Below are 23,212 nucleotides of genomic sequence, written 5' to 3'. Positions count from 1 at the left end.
CTGTTTAATATTCAGATGTGACGTTAAAACTGGATTATTATAATCTTGGACTCTTTTAATTGAATGTAATATCTGGTGTTTTTAAAGTATGGTCTTAATGTCCCTCTGCATTCTTGTCCACTGTGAGCACGAATCAAACCAAATCAAAACACATATTGAAATTGACTGGCATGAGTAATACAACGGTTTCATTAGGAGTGAATTAACTTTCAGTTTTACGAGCATTACAGTACACGAGAAAACCAAATCTCTACACTACCCACACTGAAAGATCATCAAGGACTCCAGTCACCTGAGCCACGGACTATTCACTCTGTTACCATCTGGCAAGCGGTGTTGGAGTATCAGGTCTCGGACCAACAGGCTCCGAGATAGCTTCTACCCCCAGGCCATCGGACTGCTGAACAGCTAAACCTGGCTGCCTCCCTGCACAGACCTGCACCTTAGAGATTATATGCACCGGAAAGACTATATATGCACCTTAGAGATTATTTGCACCGACTACCAACACATCCAACCTTTACACACAAACAAACAGACACACAAACAGACACACAAGCACACAGTCTTGTTTTACTAACCTTGTGGAGACACACAATTGATTCCCATTCAAAATAATATTTTCCCTAACCCCAAAACCTAACCTTAACCCTAAACCTAACCCTTATCCTAACCCCAAAATCTAACCTTAACCCTAAACCTAACCCTAACTCAAAACCTAACTTTTAACCCCTAACCCTAATTCGAAACCCTAACACTAATTGTAACCCTAGAAATAGCCTTTTTCCTTGTGGGGACCGGCAAAATGTCCCCAGTTGGTTGAATTTTTGTTTGTTTACTATTCTTGTGGGGACTTCTGGTCTCCATCTCCATGTCCACACTCACACACCCAGAACTCACACACTCAGAACTCACACACTCAGAATTCATACACACACCCAGAACTCACACACTCATAACTCACGCACACATAACTCATACACACACACACACACACACACACACACACACACACACACACACACACACACACACACACTCCGTCAATGCTGCTGTTTTATTACATACTATTAATTCCACTACCCACTTTATATATTTGTAAATACCTCCATTATCATATGCCTACTACCTCTTCTATTACTTATACTACTAGTTATTATTGATTATAAGATTATTGATTAATGTTGAGGGAGTTGGGCACATCCGCAATTCACTGCACCTTGTATACCTGCTGGAAACTGTGTACGCGACCAATAGATAGATGGCGTCTCAACCTGTAGCTCTGGTCGATAGCAAGCCGCACTAGAGCTACTCAACCTTCAGTCCCAACCAGGGAAGCAGCGGTGACGTCTCATCAGAGAGAAGAGAAATCAGTTGTGTTGTAACCACCACTACTCAGGCCATATGAGACCTGAGACACGGAGCAGTCTGGGAAGAAGTTGGGGAAGGTCAGAGTACACAATGAGTTATTATCCTCTGCAGATCCAGACCCTGTCACAGAGGAGTCGGACATAGAGTGACAGTACAGGGGCGTCTGTGGTCCTGGGCCCGTCCGTACGCCCTCCCCTGCCTGACAGTACAGGGGCGTCTGTGGTCCTGGGCCCGTCCGTACGCCCTCCCCTGCCTGACAGTACAGGGGCGTCTGTGGTCCTGGGCCCGTCCGTACGCCCTCCCCTGCCTGACAGTACAGGGGCGTCTGTGGTCCTGGGCCCGTCCGTACGCCCTCCCCTGCCTTCTTAGAAGGAGAAGAGGTACTCCAAGGCTCTGTGTACAAGAATCCTCCCACTAGATGGTGAGGGTCGTAGGGCGAGACCTGGTCTGTTATGTCCTGAGTCTGCTGGTGTTGGAGGATCCTACTGGACAGGCCCCGAGCCTGAAACACATCCTGGTCACTGAGCATGTTACTGTAGTCCGGCCCCAGCAGGTCAAAGAAGTCGGCCGCCTCCGGGTTCCCCACTCCCCGCTCCAGATCCCCCAGGAACATGCCTGAGGTGGAGGTGACTCGTGAGGTGGTGGTGGTGTTGGCCGGCTCAGTGAAGAAGGATGGGGGAAGATTACGGTGCCTCAGGGGAAGCTTCTTGGCTCTCTCCCCCCTGACGGGCTCCTTGACAGAGTTGAAGAGGGCAGCCAGGCTCTTGCTCTGGAGGTTGGCCTGGAGCCCGTCCCGCTTGTGGAGGGGTTTGCCTTGCTGGAATGGGCTGGGCTGGGTCTGAGGCTGGGCCTGGGGCTGAGTGGGAGAGCCAGAGCCTTTTCTCTTGTTGGCCCCTGCCCCTGGAGTCGCTGCTGGGTTCCCTGTTGGACTGATGATGCCTGTACATCTCTTGATCTGCTTCTGCAAGTACTTGCGGTGGTTGACCTTCCTTTTGGACTTGACCGGCTTGTCCAGAGCCAGTTTGATGTTACTGGAGGCTGAGTCTATGAAGCTGAGCAGATCCCTGGTGGTTTCTCTGTATTCCCCTCTCTCCTCACTCTCCCCCAGCAGACTCCCGTCCAGGCTCTTATCCGCGTCATACTCCATCATGACCGACCCAGGGAAACAGAAGTTCATGAACGGAGAGTTCATGATTGCAGTTTGAACGGCCATTACTACTCTGCTTCTAAACACTGGGGCCTCAGTGGGCCTCGCCCTCAGCATTCGCCGCCGCCGCCGCCGCTAGTCCAAAATATAAAGAGCCTCTTCCTCGTCACAGCATGTCTTCTTGTCCTTCTTGTCCTGTGTCTGAGTAATGTTGGCACCTACAAGAAGCAAATCAGATACTCGATTTTCAGACCGTCACAAGAGAGACTAGTCCCAGGGTAGCTTCCCGGTGAGCAAAAGTGGTTGAGAATAATGTATTTTCAGCGTCTTTCTAACGTCTTTTGCTCATAGGGTTGGTCCAAAACCCTTGGTTCTGAAGCTAGTTGTGAGGCTGGGCATTCAGCTCCTGTGAATTCCACTCCTCTCCTCTCCACTTTTTTTCCACTCCACAGCAGAACAGAACTGAGGGGAACAGACACTTGTTGTTCGTGGAAAGCAAAGCTGAAGAGGAGAGAGAGAGAGAGAGAGAGAGAGAGAGATCTTTCAGGGGGCGGGGCTAGATGATGTCAGAACATCAAAGGGGAGGGGCAGTGGGACCCTGGGACTTAACTCTTTGCTTACGCCTGACCACCTGCAACTAAGAGAGATTTGTCTGAGCTTCCCCGCTGTGTCTCAAGACAATAGCCAGCGGTAGGATTGGGTTGGAACCCCCTTCCTCCCCCTTTCACTGTTTATGTGTGCTGTGAACCCAAACCGTTCTTTATGAAACTTAAAAGATATTAGTCTACTACGGAGAATATCCCTTTAGAGCAATGTCGTTCTTTTGAAATTATGTTTTATGTTGTTTTATAATAAATAGTAAATGTTACATTTTAAAAAGGTTTTAATGTCTAAAACCATTGTCCCAGTGTAGACATAATTTATCCTGTGCTCTTAAAGAATTGCTATGAGCATTATTCAATTTCTTCATTCATACCAGCTTGATTGTTGGGTTTTTTATAAATAGAGTCTTAAATATGATTCGCTATTTCTACCGTCTCATAACCATGTCACCAAGACCCCACAGTTTACTATAGTCTTTCAGAAAGGCCTTTTCTCTATGGTGGACAAACAGGTATCCCTGTAGTATCTGGGATCAATTCCTAAATATAACTCTACTATTTAAGATAAACGTCCTGCTTGTTCCGCGTCTTAATCTGCTCACGGAACTAAAGTTGGAAGTTGATTTCTTGTTGGTGCACGGTCGGTCGGTCGGCCGGCCGGTGCATTCCCAGAGCAGTGGGAATTTTTGCTCAGTCCTGACAACTATTATAGCCGGTCTTTGACATACAGCCCTACAGGGTCTAAAGAGCCTATTCTCCCCCAGCCTCTGAAAGGGAGCTTTGTGCCAGGGATTCATTAAAGTGCACCTCACAGCCCCACAGTAAAATAGCCCCCTCAATAATGAACAGTCGATTTAACTGGAAAAGCTGGCGGAGCTGTTAAATTAAAGGGAAATAAAGTGGTGGTTCAAGCTCAGTGTGCCAGAAGAAATGTTGACCTTAGGAAATGCAGCCTAGTATGAAACTGCTTGCTGTTCCTGCTTACTGCTTCTGCTTACCGCTGTAAGTAATAATATGTTTACAGGAAGTCTCTTGGCTAACTGTGAATAGTGAATACCCAGAACACACTGAGATATGCAGTGTGGGTCCTAGTCCTGCCTGGGAGTTTCACTGTGCCAAAGCTTGATCCTGATTTAAGTGGAAAAAGCTGAAAGGAGGAAACAGTATCAGGGCTTTTTTGGGGGGGTGAGAGAGGGAAGAATACAGGCTAGATGGAGGATAGATTGTTCCACAGTAAAAATATATGTACCTATTTGAAGTAAAAATACAAAATGTGTCTCGCATAATTAACAAGCCTACAAACATACATATTAAAGCCCCCCATGCATACGTAAAAATGTATGCACACATGACTGTAAGTCGCTTTGGATAAAAGCGTCTGCTAAATGGCATATTATTATTATTATTATTATTATTATTATTATTATTATTATTATTATGCAGTCTTTGTAATTGTATTTTTAAATCATGAATGTATGTCTAATAAATCACTGTGTGTTTAATGAAAATAATTTGAAGATATTTCCATACACAGCCTTGATTGGCTGACAGGATGGTCTAGAGCCCACCCACTTACCCAGAAGAACAGTCATTGGTCTATTATAAACAGATCACATTGAGACATCATGATGTGGGCCAAAAGTTCCATCCCACCTGAACAGGCTGAAATTCCAGGCATGTTCTTTAAACAGCTCTTACCCACAAAGGGCACTATCATCACTTTCACAATTTCAGAGTGTTATTTCACCTCATAGTGTGGAAATATAATTATATTTTTAACTGCACTGCTCCTTTAAACCGTTTGGGCTTTTATGAAATAATGCTGGAAATCTGGCTTATGTTATTGCATTTTACAGCCTACAATTTCTGAGCTCTCTCCTCTCAGCTCTCTCCTCTCAGCTCTCTCCTCTCAGCTCTCTCCTCTCAGCTCTCTCCTCTCAGCTCTCTCCTCTCAGCGCTCTCCTCTCAGCGCTCTCCTCTCAGCGCTCTCCTCTCAGCTCTCTCTCAGCTCTCTCCTCTCAGCTCTCTCCTCTCAGCTCCTCTCAGCTCTCTCCTCTCAGCTCTCTCCTCTCAGCTCTCCTCCTCTCAGCTCTCCTCTCAGCGCTCTCCTCTGAGCGCTCTCCTCTCAGCTCTCTCCTCTCAGCGCTCTCTCAGCCCCTCTCCTCTCAGCTCTCCTCTCAGCTCTCTCCTCTCAGCTCTCTCCTCTCAGCTCTCTCCTCTCAGCTCTCTCCTCTCAGCTCTCTCCTCTCAGCTCTCTCCTCTCAGCGCTCTCCTCTGAGCGCTCTCTCCTCTCAGCTCTCTCCTCTCAGCTCTCTCCTCTGAGCTCTCTCCTCTCAGCTCTCTCCTCTCAGCTCTCTCCTCTCAGCTCTCTCCTCTGAGCGCTCTCCTCTCAGCGCTCTCCTCTGAGCTCTCTCCTCTCAGCTCTCTCCTCTCAGCTCTCTCCTCTCAGCTCTCTCCTCTCAGCTCTCTCCTCTCAGCTCTCTCCTCTCAGCTCTCTCCTCTCAGCGCTCTCCTCTGAGCTCTCTCCTCTCAGCTCTCTCCTCTCAGCTCTCTCCTCTCAGCGCTCTCCTCTCAGCTCTCTCCTCTCAGCTCTCTCCTCTCAGCTCTCTCCTCTCAGCTCTCTCCTCTCAGCTCTCTCCTCTCAGCTCTCTCCTCTCAGCTCTCTCCTCTCAGCGCTCTCCTCTGAGCTCTCTCCTCTCAGCTCTCTCCTCTCAGCTCTCTCCTCTCAGCGCTCTCCTCTCAGCGCTCTCCTCTCAGCTCTCTCCTCTCAGCTCTCTCCTCTCAGCTCTCTCCTCTCAGCTCTCTCCTCTCAGCTCTCTCCTCTGAGCGCTCTCCCTCTCAGCGCTCTCTCTGAGCGCTCTCTCCTCTCAGCTCTCTCCTCTCAGCTCTCTCCTCTCAGCTCTCTCCTCTCAGCTCTCTCCTCTGAGCTCTCTCCTCTCAGCTCTCTCCTCTCAGCTCTCTCCTCTCAGCTCTCTCCTCTGAGCGCTCTCCTCTCAGCGCTCTCCTCTGAGCGCTCTCCTCTCAGCTCTCTCCTCTCAGCTCTCTCCTCTCAGCTCTCTCCTCTCAGCGCTCTCCTCTCAGCCTGGTCTGAGGCTCAGTTGGTATAGCTGTTTTGGTCCTTGCAACAGACTTCCCCAAGAATGGATTCTTTCTTTTCCCCTTTCTTGAAAGTGCATTTTAAGGCAGTGAATCATTTAGAGCTGTGAGACAGATAGGAGGGAGAGAGAGAGAGAGGGTCTGAGCGCTTTGAGAGAAGAAGGGTCCATCCAGAAACTTGTATTCTCATGTAAATTCCTGCGGTGGGAGAAGAGGGGACAGTGAAAGTGATAGTACTGATCTCATTATCTGTGGCCCAACACAAGACCCGGTCTGAACGAGACGCTCAGAATAGCTGCTGACATGGAAGCACAATAAACAGTTGTAGGACAATAAGAAACGTAGCGCTTCTGTAAAAAAACAAGCTTTTCTCTTCAGGCCTTTATGGGGTGTTCTCTCTCTCTCTCTCTCTCTCTCTCTCTCTCTCTCTCTCTCTCTCTCTCTCTCTCTCTCTCTCTCTCTCTCTCTCTCTCTCTCTCTCTCTCTCTCTCTCTCTCGCTCTCTCTCTCTCTCTCTCTCTCTCTCTCTCCCTCTCTCTACTCTCTCTTCTCTCTCTCTCTCTCTCTCCTCTCTCTCTCTCTCTCTCTCTCTCTCTCTCTCTCTCCTTCTCTCTCTCTCCCTCTCTCTCTCTCTCCTTCTCTCTCTCTCCTTCTCTCTCCTTCTCTCTCCCTCCTCTCTCTCTCCTTCTCTCTCTCTCTCGCTCTCTCTCCTTCTCTCTCCCTCCTCTCTCTCCCTCCTCCTCTCGCTCGCGCTCTCTTTTCTCTCTCTCTCTCTTTACAGAAAAGCAGGGTATCCAAAATAGATATTCATAGTATCTCGCGCCTCTATTCTAATGTTGACACCAGAAGGAGAGAAAAAGGCAACAGAAAGAATATTACATCATAATTAGGTCATATACAGTATTCACATTCATGGAGCATCTCTCTGGTTATTTTTTAACGGTTCTATCAAACAACAAAGACAACGACTTTGTAGTGCACTATATAGGGTGTCATTTGGGACCATGGCAGGGAGGGAGGATGTTTTCCCCTCGTCTGACTCACAAGCCTTGGTTTTACCGGACGGTCATTCAGAGCTCCCAGCCTGATGCTCTGATTCCGAAAAACACACATTAAAAGAAAGAGACCGAGGAGATGTATTGGCTCCCTTGAACAAGACTGCCTAGTACCTGCATTTACTGGACGAAGGGTCAAAATACTTTGTGATGACCTTTATCAACCTTTATCAAGGTGAACATCATCAAACCCTGGGAATAAAACCGGCAACAGAAGAAAAGAAAAGAAATAATCTGATGAATTTAACCCATTTTCTATGTCCCATCCATCGCTACTAACTAGCCCACTGATGAGCAAGAAGATCTGTTTCCCCAGTACACAGTTCCATGTTGTTTGGATATTGTTAAACATCAGCCACCACACCGTCCTCTTCCTCACTCAGCACCCACCAACAACAACCACCACCACCCCCAGGCACCCAAACCCCCCAGACTCCCACCCAACACCACTCCCCAGGTACCCACCCTGTCCCCCTCCCCGCCCCACCCAACCCTCCTCAGGGCAATGCGATGCGACACCCCACAGCCCTAATCTCTTCCCAGTAGTGTGTGGTCCCTGTCTGCTCTGCGACACACTCGGATCCCAGAGGTCAGGCCCACACTAAGAACACAGTTGATTGATGGGAGTGTCAGGGGCACAGAAAAGGGTCAGCCAAATTAATGACTGTGAGTTGCTGTTCAGAGGAGAAAAGTAAAGGATCTGTTAGCAAGGGGAGCTAGGGGAGGTTATTTCTATACCAGGGAGGGAGGGGACCTCTGAGATTTTGACAAAATGTCATGGAAGTCTGGCTTTGTGTCTGATACGCCGTACCACGTGACCTGATGAACAACATACTGTCTATCAATACACCGTACCAACAACATACTGTCTATCAATACACCGTACCAACACCATACTGTCTATCAATACACCGTACCAACAACATACTGTCTATCAATACACCGTACCAACACCATACTGTCTATCAATACACCGTACCAACAACATACTGTCTATCAATACACCGTACCAACAACATACTGTCTATCAATACACCGATCCAACAACATACTGTCTATCAATACACCGTACCAACAACATACTGTCTATCAATACACCGTACCAACAACATACTGTCTATCAATACACCGTACCAACAACATACTGTCTATCAATACACCGTACCAACAACATACTGTCTATCAATACACCGTACCAACAACATACTGTCTATCAATACACCGTACCAACAATACTGTCTATCAATACACCGTACCAACAACATACTGTCTATCAATACACCGCACCAACAACATACTGTCTATCAATACACCGTACCAACAACATACTGTCAATCAATACACCGTACCAACAACATACTGTCTATCAATACACCGTACCAACAACATACTGTCTATCAATACACCGCACCAACAACATACTGTCTATCAATACACCGTACCAACAACATACTGTCTATCAATACACCGTACAACAACATACTGTCTATCAATACACCGTACCAACAACATACTGTCTATCAATACACCATATCCATACAACAACATACTGTCTATGTATCAATACACCGTACCAACAACATACTGTCTATCAATACACGTACCAACAACATACTGTCTATCAATACACTTACCAACAACATACTGTCTATCAATACACCGTACCAACAACATACTGTCTATCAATACACCGTATTCAACAACATACTGTCTATCAATACACCTTACCAACAACATACTGTCTATCAATACACCGTACCAACAACATACTGTCTATCAATACACCGTACCAACAACATACTGTCTATCAATACACCGTACCAACAACATACTGTCTATCAATACACCGTACCAACAACATACTGTCTATCAATACACCGTACCAACAACATACTGTCTATCAATACACGTACCAACAACATACTGTCTATCAATACACCGTACCAACAACATACTGTCTATCAATACACCGTACCAACAGCATACTGTCTATCAATACACCGTACCAACAACATACTGTCTATCAATACACCGCATTACAACAACATACTGTCTATCAATACACCCGTACAACAACATACTGTCTATCAATACACCGTACCAACAACATACTGTCTATCAATACACCGTACCAACAACATACTGTCTATCAATACACGCATTCCAACAACATACTGTCTATCAATACACCGCTACCAACAACATACTGTCTATCAATACACCGTACCAACAACATACTGTCTATCAATACACCGTACCAACAACATACTGTCTATCAATACACCGTACCAACAACATACTGTCTATCAATACACCGTACCAACAACATACTGTCTATCAATACACCGTACCAACAACATACTGTCTATCAATACACCGTACCAACAACATACTGTCTATCAATACACCGTACCAACAACATACTGTCTATCAATATACCGTACTCAACAACATACTGTCTATCAATACACCGTACCAACAACATACTGTCTATCAATACACCGTACCAACAACATACTGTCTATCAATACACCGTACCAACAACATACTGTCTATCAATACAGCGTACCAACAACATACTGTCTATCAATACACCGACAATACATATCGTCTATCAATACACCGTACCAACAACATACTGTCTATCAATACAGCGTACCAACAACATACTGTCTATCAATACACCGTACCAACAACATACTCAGTATCAAGCTCATACTCAGTACAAGTATATTCCAACTAAATAATGTCGCAAAACCATGTCGAAGAAAGACTGAGGGGGTTTCTTTACAAGGGGACCTCTGATAGTCGGACCAGCGAGACAAAGATCCAATCGGATCAAGCGTTACCTGGTGATAGTCAACACCCACATAGCTGATGTTTTGGCGGAGTCGGAGGTGGAACTGCTTTGAAGCCGTTGCTCTTCATCATTGTCAGGAAGCCACACTCATCCCACTGGCATTAGAAGTTCAGAAGGAGAAAGTGTAGGCTACATAGAAATAATGACGCTCAAATTGAAAAACATTAAAGTAAATAATGAGGATTTCTATCAGCCTAATGGAGGTGTAGATTACATCTCACATTCCAGTGATCGCACTTGTAAACAACAGGGACCTTTGAGATTCTGACAAAATGTTGTGGAAGTTTGGTGTTATCAACTGTTATGAACCCTCCTTTTACAACACCACAATAACTGACAAGTTCAGGATTATTTTCAGGATTATTATTATGGGGTTTGTGTAAGAACGTAGGAAGATTGTCAAGACTTTCAACTTCATAAAATCTACACAACTCTGAGAGCAGTGACTTCACTGTGAACCACAAAACCCCATAAACTCTCCCTCCCTCCCTCCCTCCCTCCCTCCCTCCCTCCTCCCTCCCTCCCTCCCTCCCTCCTCCCTCCTCCTCCCTCTGTCCTTCTCTCCCTCTTCCCGTCCTTCACCCTCTTTCCCAGTACCCCCCCACCCACCTCCCTCCTATAACCTTCCAGCAACCCCTTCAACCACTCCACCCCTCCCTCCCTCCCCCCTCCTTCCCACACTCCCCGGCACTCCCTCCTTCCCCCCCTGGCCCTCCTTCCTTCCCACCCTAGCCCTCCCTCCCTCCCTCCCTCTTTGGCCCCCCATGTGTAGTATTAATAATATTGCTAGCAGGGGTTAGCTGACGGGGGACCGTGGCCCTTCTACGCCCGTCTAGGTACAGCAATTTAAAAAGCTTTTGAGGTTCCCAGCTGTATGAATCTGTTCCAGGGGGAATCCCACAGGCTGGTCCGCATGGGGTTAGGGTCAACACTTCACTCCCACCAGTCACTGTGGCTGTGTCCCAAATGGCACCCTATTCTCTATATAGTGCACCACTTGGGTCCTGGTCATAAGTAGTGCACTAAATAGGCAATAGGGTGTCATTTGGGATGCAAACTGTGACTTTACCACGCTATCTTCTATCCCCCTCCCACCACCAGCGCTGTTATTGGTCTCCTCCGATTGGCTTTTTATGCTTTTTATTAAATCACAACCACATGCTACTGCTGTGACTGGCAACAGAATGAATATCTACACTGAGTGAACAAAACATTAGGAACACCTTCCTAATATTGAGTTGCACCCCCACCCCCCCCTTTTTGCCCTCAGAACAACCTCAATTCGTCGGGGCATGGACTCTACTAGGTGTCAAAAGCGTTCCACAGGGATGCTGGCCCATGTTGACTCCAATGCTTCCCACGGTTGTGTCTAGTTGGCTGGATGTCCTTTGGGTGGTGGGCCATTCTTGATACACACTGGAAATTCACCCTCTGAATGGCACACATACACAATCCATGTCTCAATTGTCTCAAGGCTTAAAAATCCTTCTTTAACCTGTCTCCTCCCCTTCATCTACACTGATTGAAGTGGATTTAACAAGTGACATCAATAACGGATCGTAGCTTTCACCCGGATTCCCCTGGTCAATAACGGATCGTAGCTTTCACCCGGATTCCCCTGGTCAATAACGGATCGTAGCTTTCACCTGGATTCCCCTGGTCATTCTGTCATGGAACACTCAGTTTAACAGGGAACAGGATGAATATATAGATTGTAGAACTACCCGTCTGACGTCTACATATGGCTAATTGTTACGCCAATGACTAGTCCATCAAATGTCCAAATCTTTCTAATGTTCAATGTAGAATACACATTATTTATTTAGCAAGTATTCAGTTTGTGATTTTAGAGTTGCCAAGAAAGACAAAACCAGTATCAAAGTAAAATGGCTTTTAATCTGGCCACAACACATGGCAAAGGCAGTAAGACATTACAGGGATATTGCTTGACAGCCATAGTCATTAAAGTCAATGAAACATGGTAACACAACATGGAGATACACTGCTGGGTCCAGCCCTTATACTGTCGTTGTTAAATATGGGTCAATTCTGGACCAAATACAACCATATGCCGTAGTATAAAAACTGTAAAAACTACAAGTGAATGTTATCAATTACTTAAAAACTTTTAGAACTGACTAATGCTAATTCTAGTTTAACAAAATTGTCAATTACAAAGAATTGTAAACACTTACAAAAAAAGCATACTTATTTCCTGAGAATTGTTAAATAAATATTTTCTGTCCTAATTATCCAATAAACACAACTGTTGTTCTGATATATGTGTAAGCTATCACACTTCAAATTCAACACAATAAATACTGTAACTGAATTATCTAATCTGGTGTTATGTGAAAATGTATTTAATTTTCAAATTAAGAAGATATTTATTTAGTTTTTCATTTGATAGTCTAGCCCTTTCTGACACTGATTGAAAAGCATACACCCGTAAAAAAAAAAGAGACTTTGGCACGAAACAGAGAACACTATAACCAATCATTGAAATCACTAACTCAACATTGCTCTTCCTTAAGCTCATCACGTCTCAAAACAATCTTCCAGTGAAAATACATCAATACATTCCAGTTGTAGAGAATGTCTGCATTATATGGCACCCTATTTCATACAGAGTGCACTCTTTTTGAACAGGGCCCATAAGGTAAAAAAGTAGTGCACTATGTAGGGAATAGGGTGCCTTTTGGGACGCAAAACATAGGCTTAGTTTCAATGTCCACACTAGCAATATCACTTAGAATACATGTCCAATACATTGCTCCCTTCTAAGTAGTATGCTAGAGATGGTTTTGGAACAAAGCCACATGCTATATGGTATGGTCTTTAGCTTCAGGTAGGCTGTGGCTGCGTCTAGCGCACTACTTTCCTAGGGGTCATGGTTAATAGTAGTGGACTACATAGGGAATAGGGTGATATTTCAGGCCGACCCTGGGTGTTTAAGTTCAGAGTGATTTAGCCTGGTAGTTGTAGTTCAGAGTGATTTAGCTTGGCAGTTTAAGTCCAGAGTGATTTAGCCTGGTAGTTGTAGTTCAGAGTGATCTAACCTGGGAGTTGTAGTTCAGAGTGATTTAGCTTGGTAGTTATAGTTCAGAGTGATTTAGCTTGGTAGTTGTAGTTCAGAGTGATTTAGCTTGGTAGTTGTAGTTCAGAGTGATCTAACCTGGGAGTTGTAGTTCAGAGTGATTTAGCTTGGTAGTTGTAGTTCAGAGTGATTTAGCTTGGTAGTTGTAGTTCAGAGTGATTTAGCTTGGTAGTTGTAGTTCAGAGTGATCTAACCTGGGAGTTGTAGTTCAGAGTGATTTAGCTTGGTAGTTGTAGTTCAGAGTGATCTAACCTGGGAGTTGTAGTTCAGAGTGATATAACCTGGCATTTGATTTCCTGGCCTGTGTGATCCACAGTTTGAAGTATTCCACCTCCAGGGAGCGGGCTGAGAGGACGCTTTGAGGGTCATATTCATTGTTGTAGCGTAGGTCCAGGTGGTGAGCTCCGTCAGGTATCACTATGGCAACCACCGAGTCCGAGATGTTTCGGGTCACCCCGCCACTTGACCACGGGTCCAGTCCTCCGTTACTGTAACAGTTTAGAGGAGATGGACATTTATTTACATGGCCCTTTTTTAAGGAAGGAGGATCAAACAGAGAAAGTTAACATGGAATACCATAAAATGGCTGAACCTCTATTTAAGCAATAAGGCACAAGAGACAGCGCTGTATCATGAATACAGTCACAGGTAAGATGCGTTGTTCGGCCTGACATTACATTTACATTTTACATTCTAGTCATTTAGCAGACGCTCTTATCCAGAGCGACTTACATGAGCAATTAGGGTTAAGTGCCTTGCTCAAGGGCACAGACAGATTTTTCACCTAGTCGGCTCAGGGATTAGAACCAGCAATTTTTCGGTTACTGGCATAACGCTCTTAACCACTAAGCTACCTGCCGCCCTGACATGATAGCCTTATACAGTGGGGAAAAAAAGTATTTAGTCAGCCACCAATTGTGCAAGTTCTCCCACTTAAAAAGATGAGAGAGGCCTGTAATTTTCATCATAGGTACACGTCAACTATGACAGACAAAATGAGGGGAAAAAATCCAGAAAATCACATTGTAGGATTTTTAATGAATTTATTTGCAAATTATGGTGGAAAATAAGTATTTGGTCAATAACAAAAGTTTCTCAATACTTGTTATATACCCTTTGTTGGCAATGACACAGGTCAAACGTTTTCTGTAAGTCTTCACAAGGTTTTCACACACTGTTGCTGGTATTTTGGCCCATTCCTCCATGCAGATCTCCTCTAGAGCAGTGATGTTTTGGGGCTGTCGCTGGGCAACACGGACTTTCAACTCCCTCCAAAGATTTTCTATGGGGTTGAGATCTGGAGACTGGCTAGGCCACTCCAGGACCTTGAAATGCTTCTTACGAAGCCACTCCTTCGTTGCCCGGGCGGTGTGTTTGGGATCATTGTCATGCTGAAAGACCCAGCCACGTTTCATCTTCAATGCCCTTGCTGATGGAAGGAGGTTTTCACTCAAAATCTCATGATACATGGCCCCATTCATTCTTTCCTTTACACGGATCAGTCGTCCTGGTCCCTTTGCAGAAAAACAGCCCCAAAGCATGATGTTTCCACCCCCATGCTTCACAGTAGGTATGGTGTTCTTTGGATGCAACTCACCATTCTTTGTCCTCCAAACACGACGAGTTAAGTTTTTACCAAAAAGTTCTATTTTGGTTTCATCTGACCATATGACATTCTCCCAATCCTCTTCTGGATCATCCAAATGCACTCTAGCAAACTTCAGACGGGCCTGGACATGTACTGGCTTAAGCAGGGGGACACGTCTTGCACTGCAGGATTTGAGTCCCTGGCGTGAGTGTGTTACTGATGGTAGACTTTGTTACTTTGGTCCCAGCTCTCTGCAGGTCATTCACTAGGTCCCCCCGTGTGGTTCTGGGATTTTTGCTCACCGTTCTTGTGATCATTTTGACCCCACGGGGTAAGATCTTGCGTGGAGCCCCAGATCGAGGGAGATTATCAGTGGTCTTGTATGTCTTCCATTTCCTAATAATTGCTCCCACAGTTGATTTCTTCAAACCAAGCTGCTTACCTATTGCAGATTCAGTCTTCCCAGCCTGGTGCAGGTCTACAATTTTGTTTCTGGTGTCCTTTGACAGCTCTTTGGTCTTGGCCATAGTGGAGTTTGGAGTGTGACTGTTTGAGGTTGTGGACAGGTGTCTTTTATACTGATAACAAGTTCAAACAGGTGCCATTAATACAGGTAACGAGTGGAGGACAGAGGAGCCTCTTAAAGAAGAAGTTACAGGTCTGTGAGAGCCAGAAATCTTGCTTGTTTGTAGGTGACCAAATACTTATTTTCCACCATAATTTGCAAATAAATTCATAAAAAATCCTACAATGTGATTTTCTGGAATTTTTTTCCTCAATTTGTCTGTCATAGTTGACGTGTACCTATGATGAAAATTACAGGCCTCTCTCATCTTTTTAAGTGGGAGAACTTGCACAATTGGTGGCTGACTAAATACTTTTTCCCCCACTGTATGTTCAGCCCGACGTGTACCTTATTGCTTTTATAAATCTGTTACCAACATATTAAAATAACAATACATTACATATTTTCATTAAAACGTTATTTGGATAAGTAAATTCATACAATGTAATTCTTCCACCAGAAGATATAGTCCAGACAAAAATCTGGTTGTTAGTTATTTTGGTCATGTTGCTACAGACGCCCAGCCAGTCATTCATTATTTTTGAATAGTTGCTACGCAAAAGGACTGGTCGTCCGTTCTAAACAAAATGGTTGCTATGCAGGCTGGATAACGTTCTTGCCACTTGCTGACTAGCTCAGCTAACTCAGTCACGTCAAACATTGAACCTGGAATGACAAGACACTAGCTGCATTTTCATTTGTTTGAGCTTTTTTTTCTATTGGCATGTACTTGGATATGTCCGTGATAATGACGATGATGCGTGATTTCGACTGGCTCAGAAACAGTTGTAGTGTCTTGGCACCATTCCCTCTATGTTTGGTAAAGAGATCGAAATTCAAAAGTGAAACACTGTTTCCGAGGTCAGACAGGCAGACAGCGAGGCTTATATTAACCCCCGCTGTACCAAACCAAACGCTAGGCTGGAAGCAAAGGGGAAATAAAGTGCGAGTTGAGATAAATACAAGAGATGACTCAGACAGCAACATACTGTAGATGTGGTAAACCAAACTCAACCAAAACAATGGAATTGCCATGGAAATGCGTGGGGGGAAGATACCGTGGGGGTAAAGATACCATGGGGGAAAGATACCGTGGGGGGAAAGATACCGTGGGGGGAAAGATACCGTGGGGGGAAAGATACCATGGGGGGAAAGATACCATGGGGGGAAAGATACCATGGGGGGAAAGATACCGTGGGGGGAAAGATACCATGGGGGAAAGATACCGTGGGGGGAAAGATACCATGGGGGAAAGATACCGTGGGGGAAAGATACCGTGGGGGGGGAAAGATACCGTGGGGGGAAAGATACCGTGGGGGAAAGATACCGGGGGGAAATGTGGATGGAAAGATACCGTGGGGGGAAAGATACCGTGGGGGGAAGATACCGTGGGGGGAAAGATACAGTGGGGGGAAAGATACCGTGGGATGGAAAGATACCGTGCGGGGAAAGATACCGTGGGGGGAAGATACCGTGGGGGGAAAGATACCGTGGGGGGAAAGATACAGAATCTCCTCATTGCCCCTCAGCCAAATTAGCCTACAATCAGGCTATTGTCTGGTCAATGGAATGTCTGGCCGATGGAACGTCTGGCCAATGGAACGTCTGGCCAATGGAACGTCTGGCCAATGGAACGTCTGCGTCCACTGACCCCTTTACCATCTATGACCATGATATTCTTATGGAGGCGCAGTGATCATTTTCAGATGGAACTGTTTGCAGGCATAGTACAGCACGGCTTGGAATGCTACTTGTCCAATCAGCATCCAGGATCCAAACAACAGCAGTGTATTATTTATGATGGCTGAACCTCTACTGGGTAACAGTGTATTATTTAAGATGGCTGAACCTCTACTGGGTAACAGTGTATTATTTAAGATGGCTGAACCTCTACTGGGTAACAGTGTATTATTTAAGATGGCTGAACCCCTACTGGGTAACAGTGTATTATTTAAGATGGCTGAACCTCTACTGGGTAACAGTGTATTATTTAAGATGGCTGAACCTCTACTGGGTAACAGTGTATTATTTAAGATGGCTGAACCTCTACTGGGTAACAGTGTATTATTTAAGATGGCTGAACCTCTACTGGGTAACAGTGTATTATTTAAGATGGCTGAACCTCTACTGGGTAACAGTGTATTATTTAAGATGGCTGAACCTCTACTGGGTAACAGTGTATTATTTAAGATGGCTGAACCTCTACTGGGTAACAGTGTATTATTTAAGATGGCTGAACCTCTGGGTAACAGTGTATTATTTAAGATGGCTGAACCTCTGGGTAACAGTGTATTATTTAAGATGGCTGAACCCCTACTGTGTAACAGTGTATTATTTAAGATGGCTGAACCTCTGGGTAACAGTGTATTATTTAAGATGGCTGAACCTCTACTGTGTAACAGTGTATTATTTAAGATGGCTGAACCTCTACTGGGTAACAGTGTATTATTTAAGATGGCTGAACCCCTACTGTGTAACAGTGTATTATTTAAGATGGCTGAACCTCTGGGTAACAGTGTATTATTTAAGATGGCTGAACCTCTGGGTAACAGTGTATTATTTAAGATGGCTGAACCTCTACTGGGTAACAGTGTATTATTTAAGATGGCTGAACCCCTACTGTGTAACTGTGTATTATTTAAGATGGCTGAACCTCTAACAGTGTATTATTTAAGCATAAAGGCATGAGAACCTGTTGATGATTGTGAATAACGCATGGCGAGGACTGTACTTAGGCATGATGCGAAACTCCAAGTCCAAGTTAGATTGACATGTCCAGGAATAATTCCAGTCGCAATCTCTAGTTACATGGTCCGGTAAATCTTCTGTCCCTCAATCAGTGAAATCAGCAGGTGTTAGTTTACCTGAAGATTATGTTGCTGTGAGAAGCGATGTCCAGTCCTCCGTAGACTGTGTCTGCCCAGTCAGCCCGTGGACGCACCCCAAACAGGGCGTGGCACTCGTCTGAAAAGGCCTGGAAGTTCCAGTCCTGGGGCTCAAACATGTCCTGCACCCCGTCAGTACAAAGCGGCATCACCATCTCTGTACACGCCTGGGGAGGGAGAGGGGGAGAGAAGCTGTTAAGGCTAACAGGGTCCATATAGAGGACCAGACAAACAGGGTCCATATAGAGGACCAGGCTAACAGGGTCCATATAGAGGGCCAGGCTAACAGGGTCCATATAGAGGACCAGACTAACAGGGTCCATATAGAGGACCAGGCTAACAGGGTCCATATAGAGGACCAGGCTAACAGGGTCCATATAGAGGACCAGGCTAACAGGGTCCATATAGAGGACCAGGCTAACAGGGTCCATATAGAGGACCAGGCTAACAGGGTCCATATAGAGGACCAGGCTAACAGGGTCCATATAGAGGACCAGACTAACAGGGTCCATATAGAGGACCAGACTAACAGGGTCCATATAGAGGACCAGGCTAACAGGGTCCAATAGAGGACCAGGCTAACAGGGTCCATGAGAGGACCAGGCTAACAGGGTCCATATGAGGACCAGGCTAACAGGGTCCATATAGAGGACCAGGCTAACAGGGTCCATATAGAGGACCAGGCTAACAGGGTCCATATAGAGGACCAGGCTAACAGGGTCCATATAGAGGACCAGGCTAACAGGGTCCATATAGAGGACCAGGCTAACAGGGTCCATATAGAGGACCAGGCTAACAGGGTCCATATAGAGACCAGGCTAACAGGGTCCATATAGAGGACCAGGCTAACAGGGTCCATATAGAGGACCAGGCTAACAGGGTCCATATAGAGGACCAGGCTAACAGGGTCCATATAGAGGACCAGGCTAACAGGGTCCATATAGAGGACCAGGCTAACAGGGTCCATATAGAGGACCAGGCTAACAGGGTCCATATAGAGGACCAGGCTAACAGGGTCCATATAGAGGACCAGACTAACAGGGTCCATATAGAGGACCAGGCTAACAGGGTCCATATAGAGGACCAGACTAACAGGGTCCATATAGAGGACCAGACTAACAGGGTCCATATAGAGGACCAGGCTAACAGGGTCCATATAGAGGACCAGGCTAACAGGGTCCATATAGAGGGCCAGGCTAACAGGGTCCATATAGAGGACCAGGCTAACAGGGTCCATATAGAGGGCCAGGCTAACAGGGTCCATATAGAGGACCAGGCTAACAGGGTCCATATAGAGGACCAGGCTAACAGGGTCCATATAGAGGACCAGGCTAACAGGGTCCATATAGAGGACCAGGCTAACAGGGTCCATATAGAGGACCAGGCTAACAGGGTCCATATAGAGGACCAGGCTAACAGGGTCCATATAGAGGACCAGGCTAACAGGGTCCATATAGAGGACCAGGCTAACAGGGTCCATATAGAGGACCAGGCTAACAGGGGTCCATATAGAGGACCAGGCTAACAGGGTCCATATAGAGGACCAGGCTAACAGGGTCCATATAGAGGACCAGGCTAACAGGGTCCATATAGAGGACCAGGCTAACAGGGTCCATATAGAGGACCAGGCTAACAGGGTCCATATAGAGGACCAGGCTAACAGGGTCCATATAGAGGACCAGGCTAACAGGGTCCATATAGAGGACCAGGCTAACAGGGTCCATATAGAGGACCAGGCTAACAGGGTCCATATAGAGGACCAGACTAACAGGGTCCATATAGAGGACCAGACTAACAGGGTCCATATAGAGGACCAGGCTAACAGGGTCCATATGAGGACCAGGCTAACAGGGTCCATATAGAGGACCAGGCTAACAGGGTCCATATAGAGGACCAGGCTAACAGGGTCCATATAGAGGACCAGGCTAACAGGGTCCATATAGAGGACCAGGCTAACAGGGTCCATATAGAGGACCAGGCTAACAGGGTCCATATAGAGGACCAGGCTAACAGGGTCCATATAGAGGACCAGGCTAACAGGGTCCATATAGAGGACCAGGCTAACAGGGTCCATATAGAGGACCAGGCTAACAGGGTCCATATAGAGGACCAGGCTAACAGGGGTCCATATAGAGGACCAGGCTAACAGGGTCCATATAGAGGACCAGGCTAACAGGGTCCATATAGAGGACCAGGCTAACAGGGTCCATATAGAGGACCAGGCTAACAGGGTCCATATAGAGGACCAGGCTAACAGGGTCCATATAGAGGACCAGGCTAACAGGGTCCATATAGAGGACCAGGCTAACAGGGTCCATATAGAGGACCAGACTAACAGGGTCCATATAGAGGACCAGGCTAACAGGGTCCATATAGAGGACCAGACTAACAGGGTCCATATAGAGGACCAGACTAACAGGGTCCATATAGAGGACCAGGCTAACAGGGTCCATATAGAGGACCAGACTAACAGGGTCCATATAGAGGACCAGGCTAACAGGGTCCATATAGAGGACCAGGCTAACAGGGTCCATATAGAGGACCAGGCTAACAGGGTCCATATAGAGGACCAGGCTAACAGGGTCCATATAGAGGACCAGGCTAACAGGGTCCATATAGAGGACCAGGCTAACAGGGTCCATATAGAGGACCAGGCTAACAGGGTCCATATAGAGGACCAGGCTAACAGGGTCCATATAGAGGACCAGGCTAACAGGGTCCATATAGAGGACCAGGCTAACAGGGTCCATATAGAGGACCAGGCTAACAGGGTCCATATAGAGGACCAGGCTAACAGGGTCCATATAGAGGACCAGGCTAACAGGGTCCATATAGAGGACCAGGCTAACAGGGTCCATATAGAGGACCAGGCTAACAGGGTCCATATAGAGGACCAGGCTAACAGGGTCCATATAGAGGACCAGGCTAACAGGGTCCATATAGAGGACCAGGCTAACAGGGTCCATATAGAGGACCAGGCTAACAGGGTCCATATAGAGGACCAGGCTAACAGGGTCCATATAGAGGACCAGGCTAACAGGGTCCATATAGAGGACCAGGCTAACAGGGTCCATATAGAGGACCAGGCTAGCAGGGTCCATAGAGGACCAGGCTAACAGGGTCCATATAGAGGACCAGGCTAACAGGGTCCATATAGAGGACCAGGCTAACAGGGTCCATATAGAGGACCAGGCTAACAGGGTCCATATAGAGGACCAGGCTAACAGGGTCCATATAGAGGACCAGACTAACAGGGTCCATATAGAGGACCAGGCTAACAGGGTCCATATAGAGGACCAGGCTAACAGGGTCCATATAGAGGACCAGGCTAACAGGGTCCATATAGAGGACCAGGCTAACAGGGTCCATATGAGGACCAGGCTAACAGGGTCCATATAGAGGACCAGGCTAACAGGGTCCATATAGAGGACCAGGCTAACAGGGTCCATATAGAGGACCAGGCTAACAGGGTCCATATAGAGGACCAGGCTAACAGGGTCCATATAGAGGACCAGGCTAACAGGGTCCATATAGAGGACCAGGCTAACAGGGTCCATATAGAGGACCAGGCTAACAGGGTCCATATAGAGGACCAGGCTAACAGGGTCCATATAGAGGACCAGGCTAACAGGGTCCATATAGAGGACCAGGCTAACAGGGTCCATATAGAGGACCAGGCTAACAGGGTCCATATAGAGGACCAGGCTAACAGGGTCCATATAGAGGACCAGACTAACAGGGTCCATATAGAGGACCAGGCTAACAGGGTCCATATAGAGGACCAGGCTAACAGGGTCCATATAGAGGACCAGGCTAACAGGGTCCATATAGAGGACCAGGCTAACAGGGTCCATATAGAGGACCAGGCTAACAGGGTCCATATAGAGGACCAGGCTAACAGGGTCCATATAGAGGACCAGGCTAACAGGGTCCATATGAGGACCAGGCTAACAGGGTCCATATAGAGGACCAGGCTAACAGGGTCCATATAGAGGACCAGGCTAACAGGGTCCATATAGAGGACCAGGCTAACAGCGTCCATATAGAGGACCAGACTAACAGGGTCCATATAGAGGACCAGGCTAACAGGGTCCATATAGAGGACCAGGCTAACAGGGTCCATATAGAGGACCAGACTAACAGGGTCCATATAGAGGACCAGGCTAACAGGGTCCATATAGAGGACCAGGCTAACAGGGTCCATAGAGGACCAGACTAACAGGGTCCATATAGAGGACCAGGCTAACAGGGTCCATATAGAGGACCAGGCTAACAGGGTCCATATGAGGACCAGGCTAACAGGGTCCATATAGAGGACCAGGCTAACAGGGTCCATATAGAGGACCAGACTAACAGGGTCCATATAGAGGACCAGGCTAACAGGGTCCATATAGAGGACCAGGCTAACAGGGTCCATATAGAGGACCAGACTAACAGGGTCCATATAGAGGACCAGGCTAACAGGGTCCATATAGAGGACCAGGCTAACAGGGTCCATATAGAGGACCAGGCTAACAGGGTCCATATAGAGGACCAGGCTAACAGGGTCCATATAGAGGACCAGGCTAACAGGGTCCATATAGAGGACCAGGCTAACAGGGTCCATATAGAGGACCAGGCTAACAGGGTCCATATAGAGGACCAGGCTAACAGGGTCTCACTTCACTCGCGCAGATCAAACACATAGCTGTAACTCTGATTAAGGGGTTTACACGTCCTAATATTTTAAAGATTGCTCAGAAAACTAGATGTTTTAGCCGGCGTATGCTTACTTCCATTTTGACTGTACACCGATTAAGATAAGCAGAGTGAGGGGTTTACATGACTAATGCCGTAATCTGCCTACTGCCATAACCAGTTTAATATCAAATTATTAGTGTGCATGTAAACGTACTCATTGAGACATGATCACATCTCTTTTTTTATTCGTGGGAATACTTGGGAACA

The 23,212-nt window shown here is 46.3% G+C and overlaps 2 protein-coding genes across 3 annotated transcripts in view; both read right to left on the bottom strand.

Annotated features, from left to right (window-relative positions):
• Positions 1-986: 986 nt before the first annotated feature.
• LOC121567186 (protein FAM181B) lies at positions 987-3,018 on the bottom strand. Of its 2 annotated transcripts, XM_041877119.2 has the most exons (2): positions 1,733-3,018; positions 987-1,624 (listed from the first exon to the last, which is right to left on the bottom strand). In XM_041877119.2, exons 1-2 carry the CDS (start codon positions 2,633-2,635, stop codon positions 1,355-1,357), a joined length of 1,173 nt encoding a protein of 390 aa, XP_041733053.1. In that variant the 5' UTR covers positions 2,636-3,018; the 3' UTR covers positions 987-1,354. The 2 variants fall into 2 exon arrangements, with proteins under 2 accessions (XP_041733053.1, XP_041733052.1); XM_041877118.2 differs by having other exon boundaries at positions 987-3,018.
• An 8,988-nt stretch (positions 3,019-12,006) lies between these two features.
• The window catches only part of LOC121566995 (prolylcarboxypeptidase (angiotensinase C)), a 108,234-nt gene continuing 97,028 nt past the window's right edge, over positions 12,007-23,212 (bottom strand). The window contains exons 8-9 of the mRNA XM_041876942.2: positions 18,245-18,432; positions 12,007-13,715 (exon numbers count right to left, since the gene is read on the bottom strand). Coding sequence (XP_041732876.2) covers positions 13,475-13,715; positions 18,245-18,432 — 429 coding nt within the window. The 3' untranslated portion in view covers positions 12,007-13,474. The remainder of the gene's footprint in view (positions 13,716-18,244; positions 18,433-23,212) is intronic.

Source organism: Coregonus clupeaformis, chromosome 5 (genome assembly GCF_020615455.1).
Source record: "Coregonus clupeaformis isolate EN_2021a chromosome 5, ASM2061545v1, whole genome shotgun sequence".
In the NCBI taxonomy this organism is placed as follows: Eukaryota; Metazoa; Chordata; class Actinopteri; order Salmoniformes; family Salmonidae; genus Coregonus; species Coregonus clupeaformis.
This window is presented reverse-complemented; position numbering and strand designations above follow the sequence as displayed.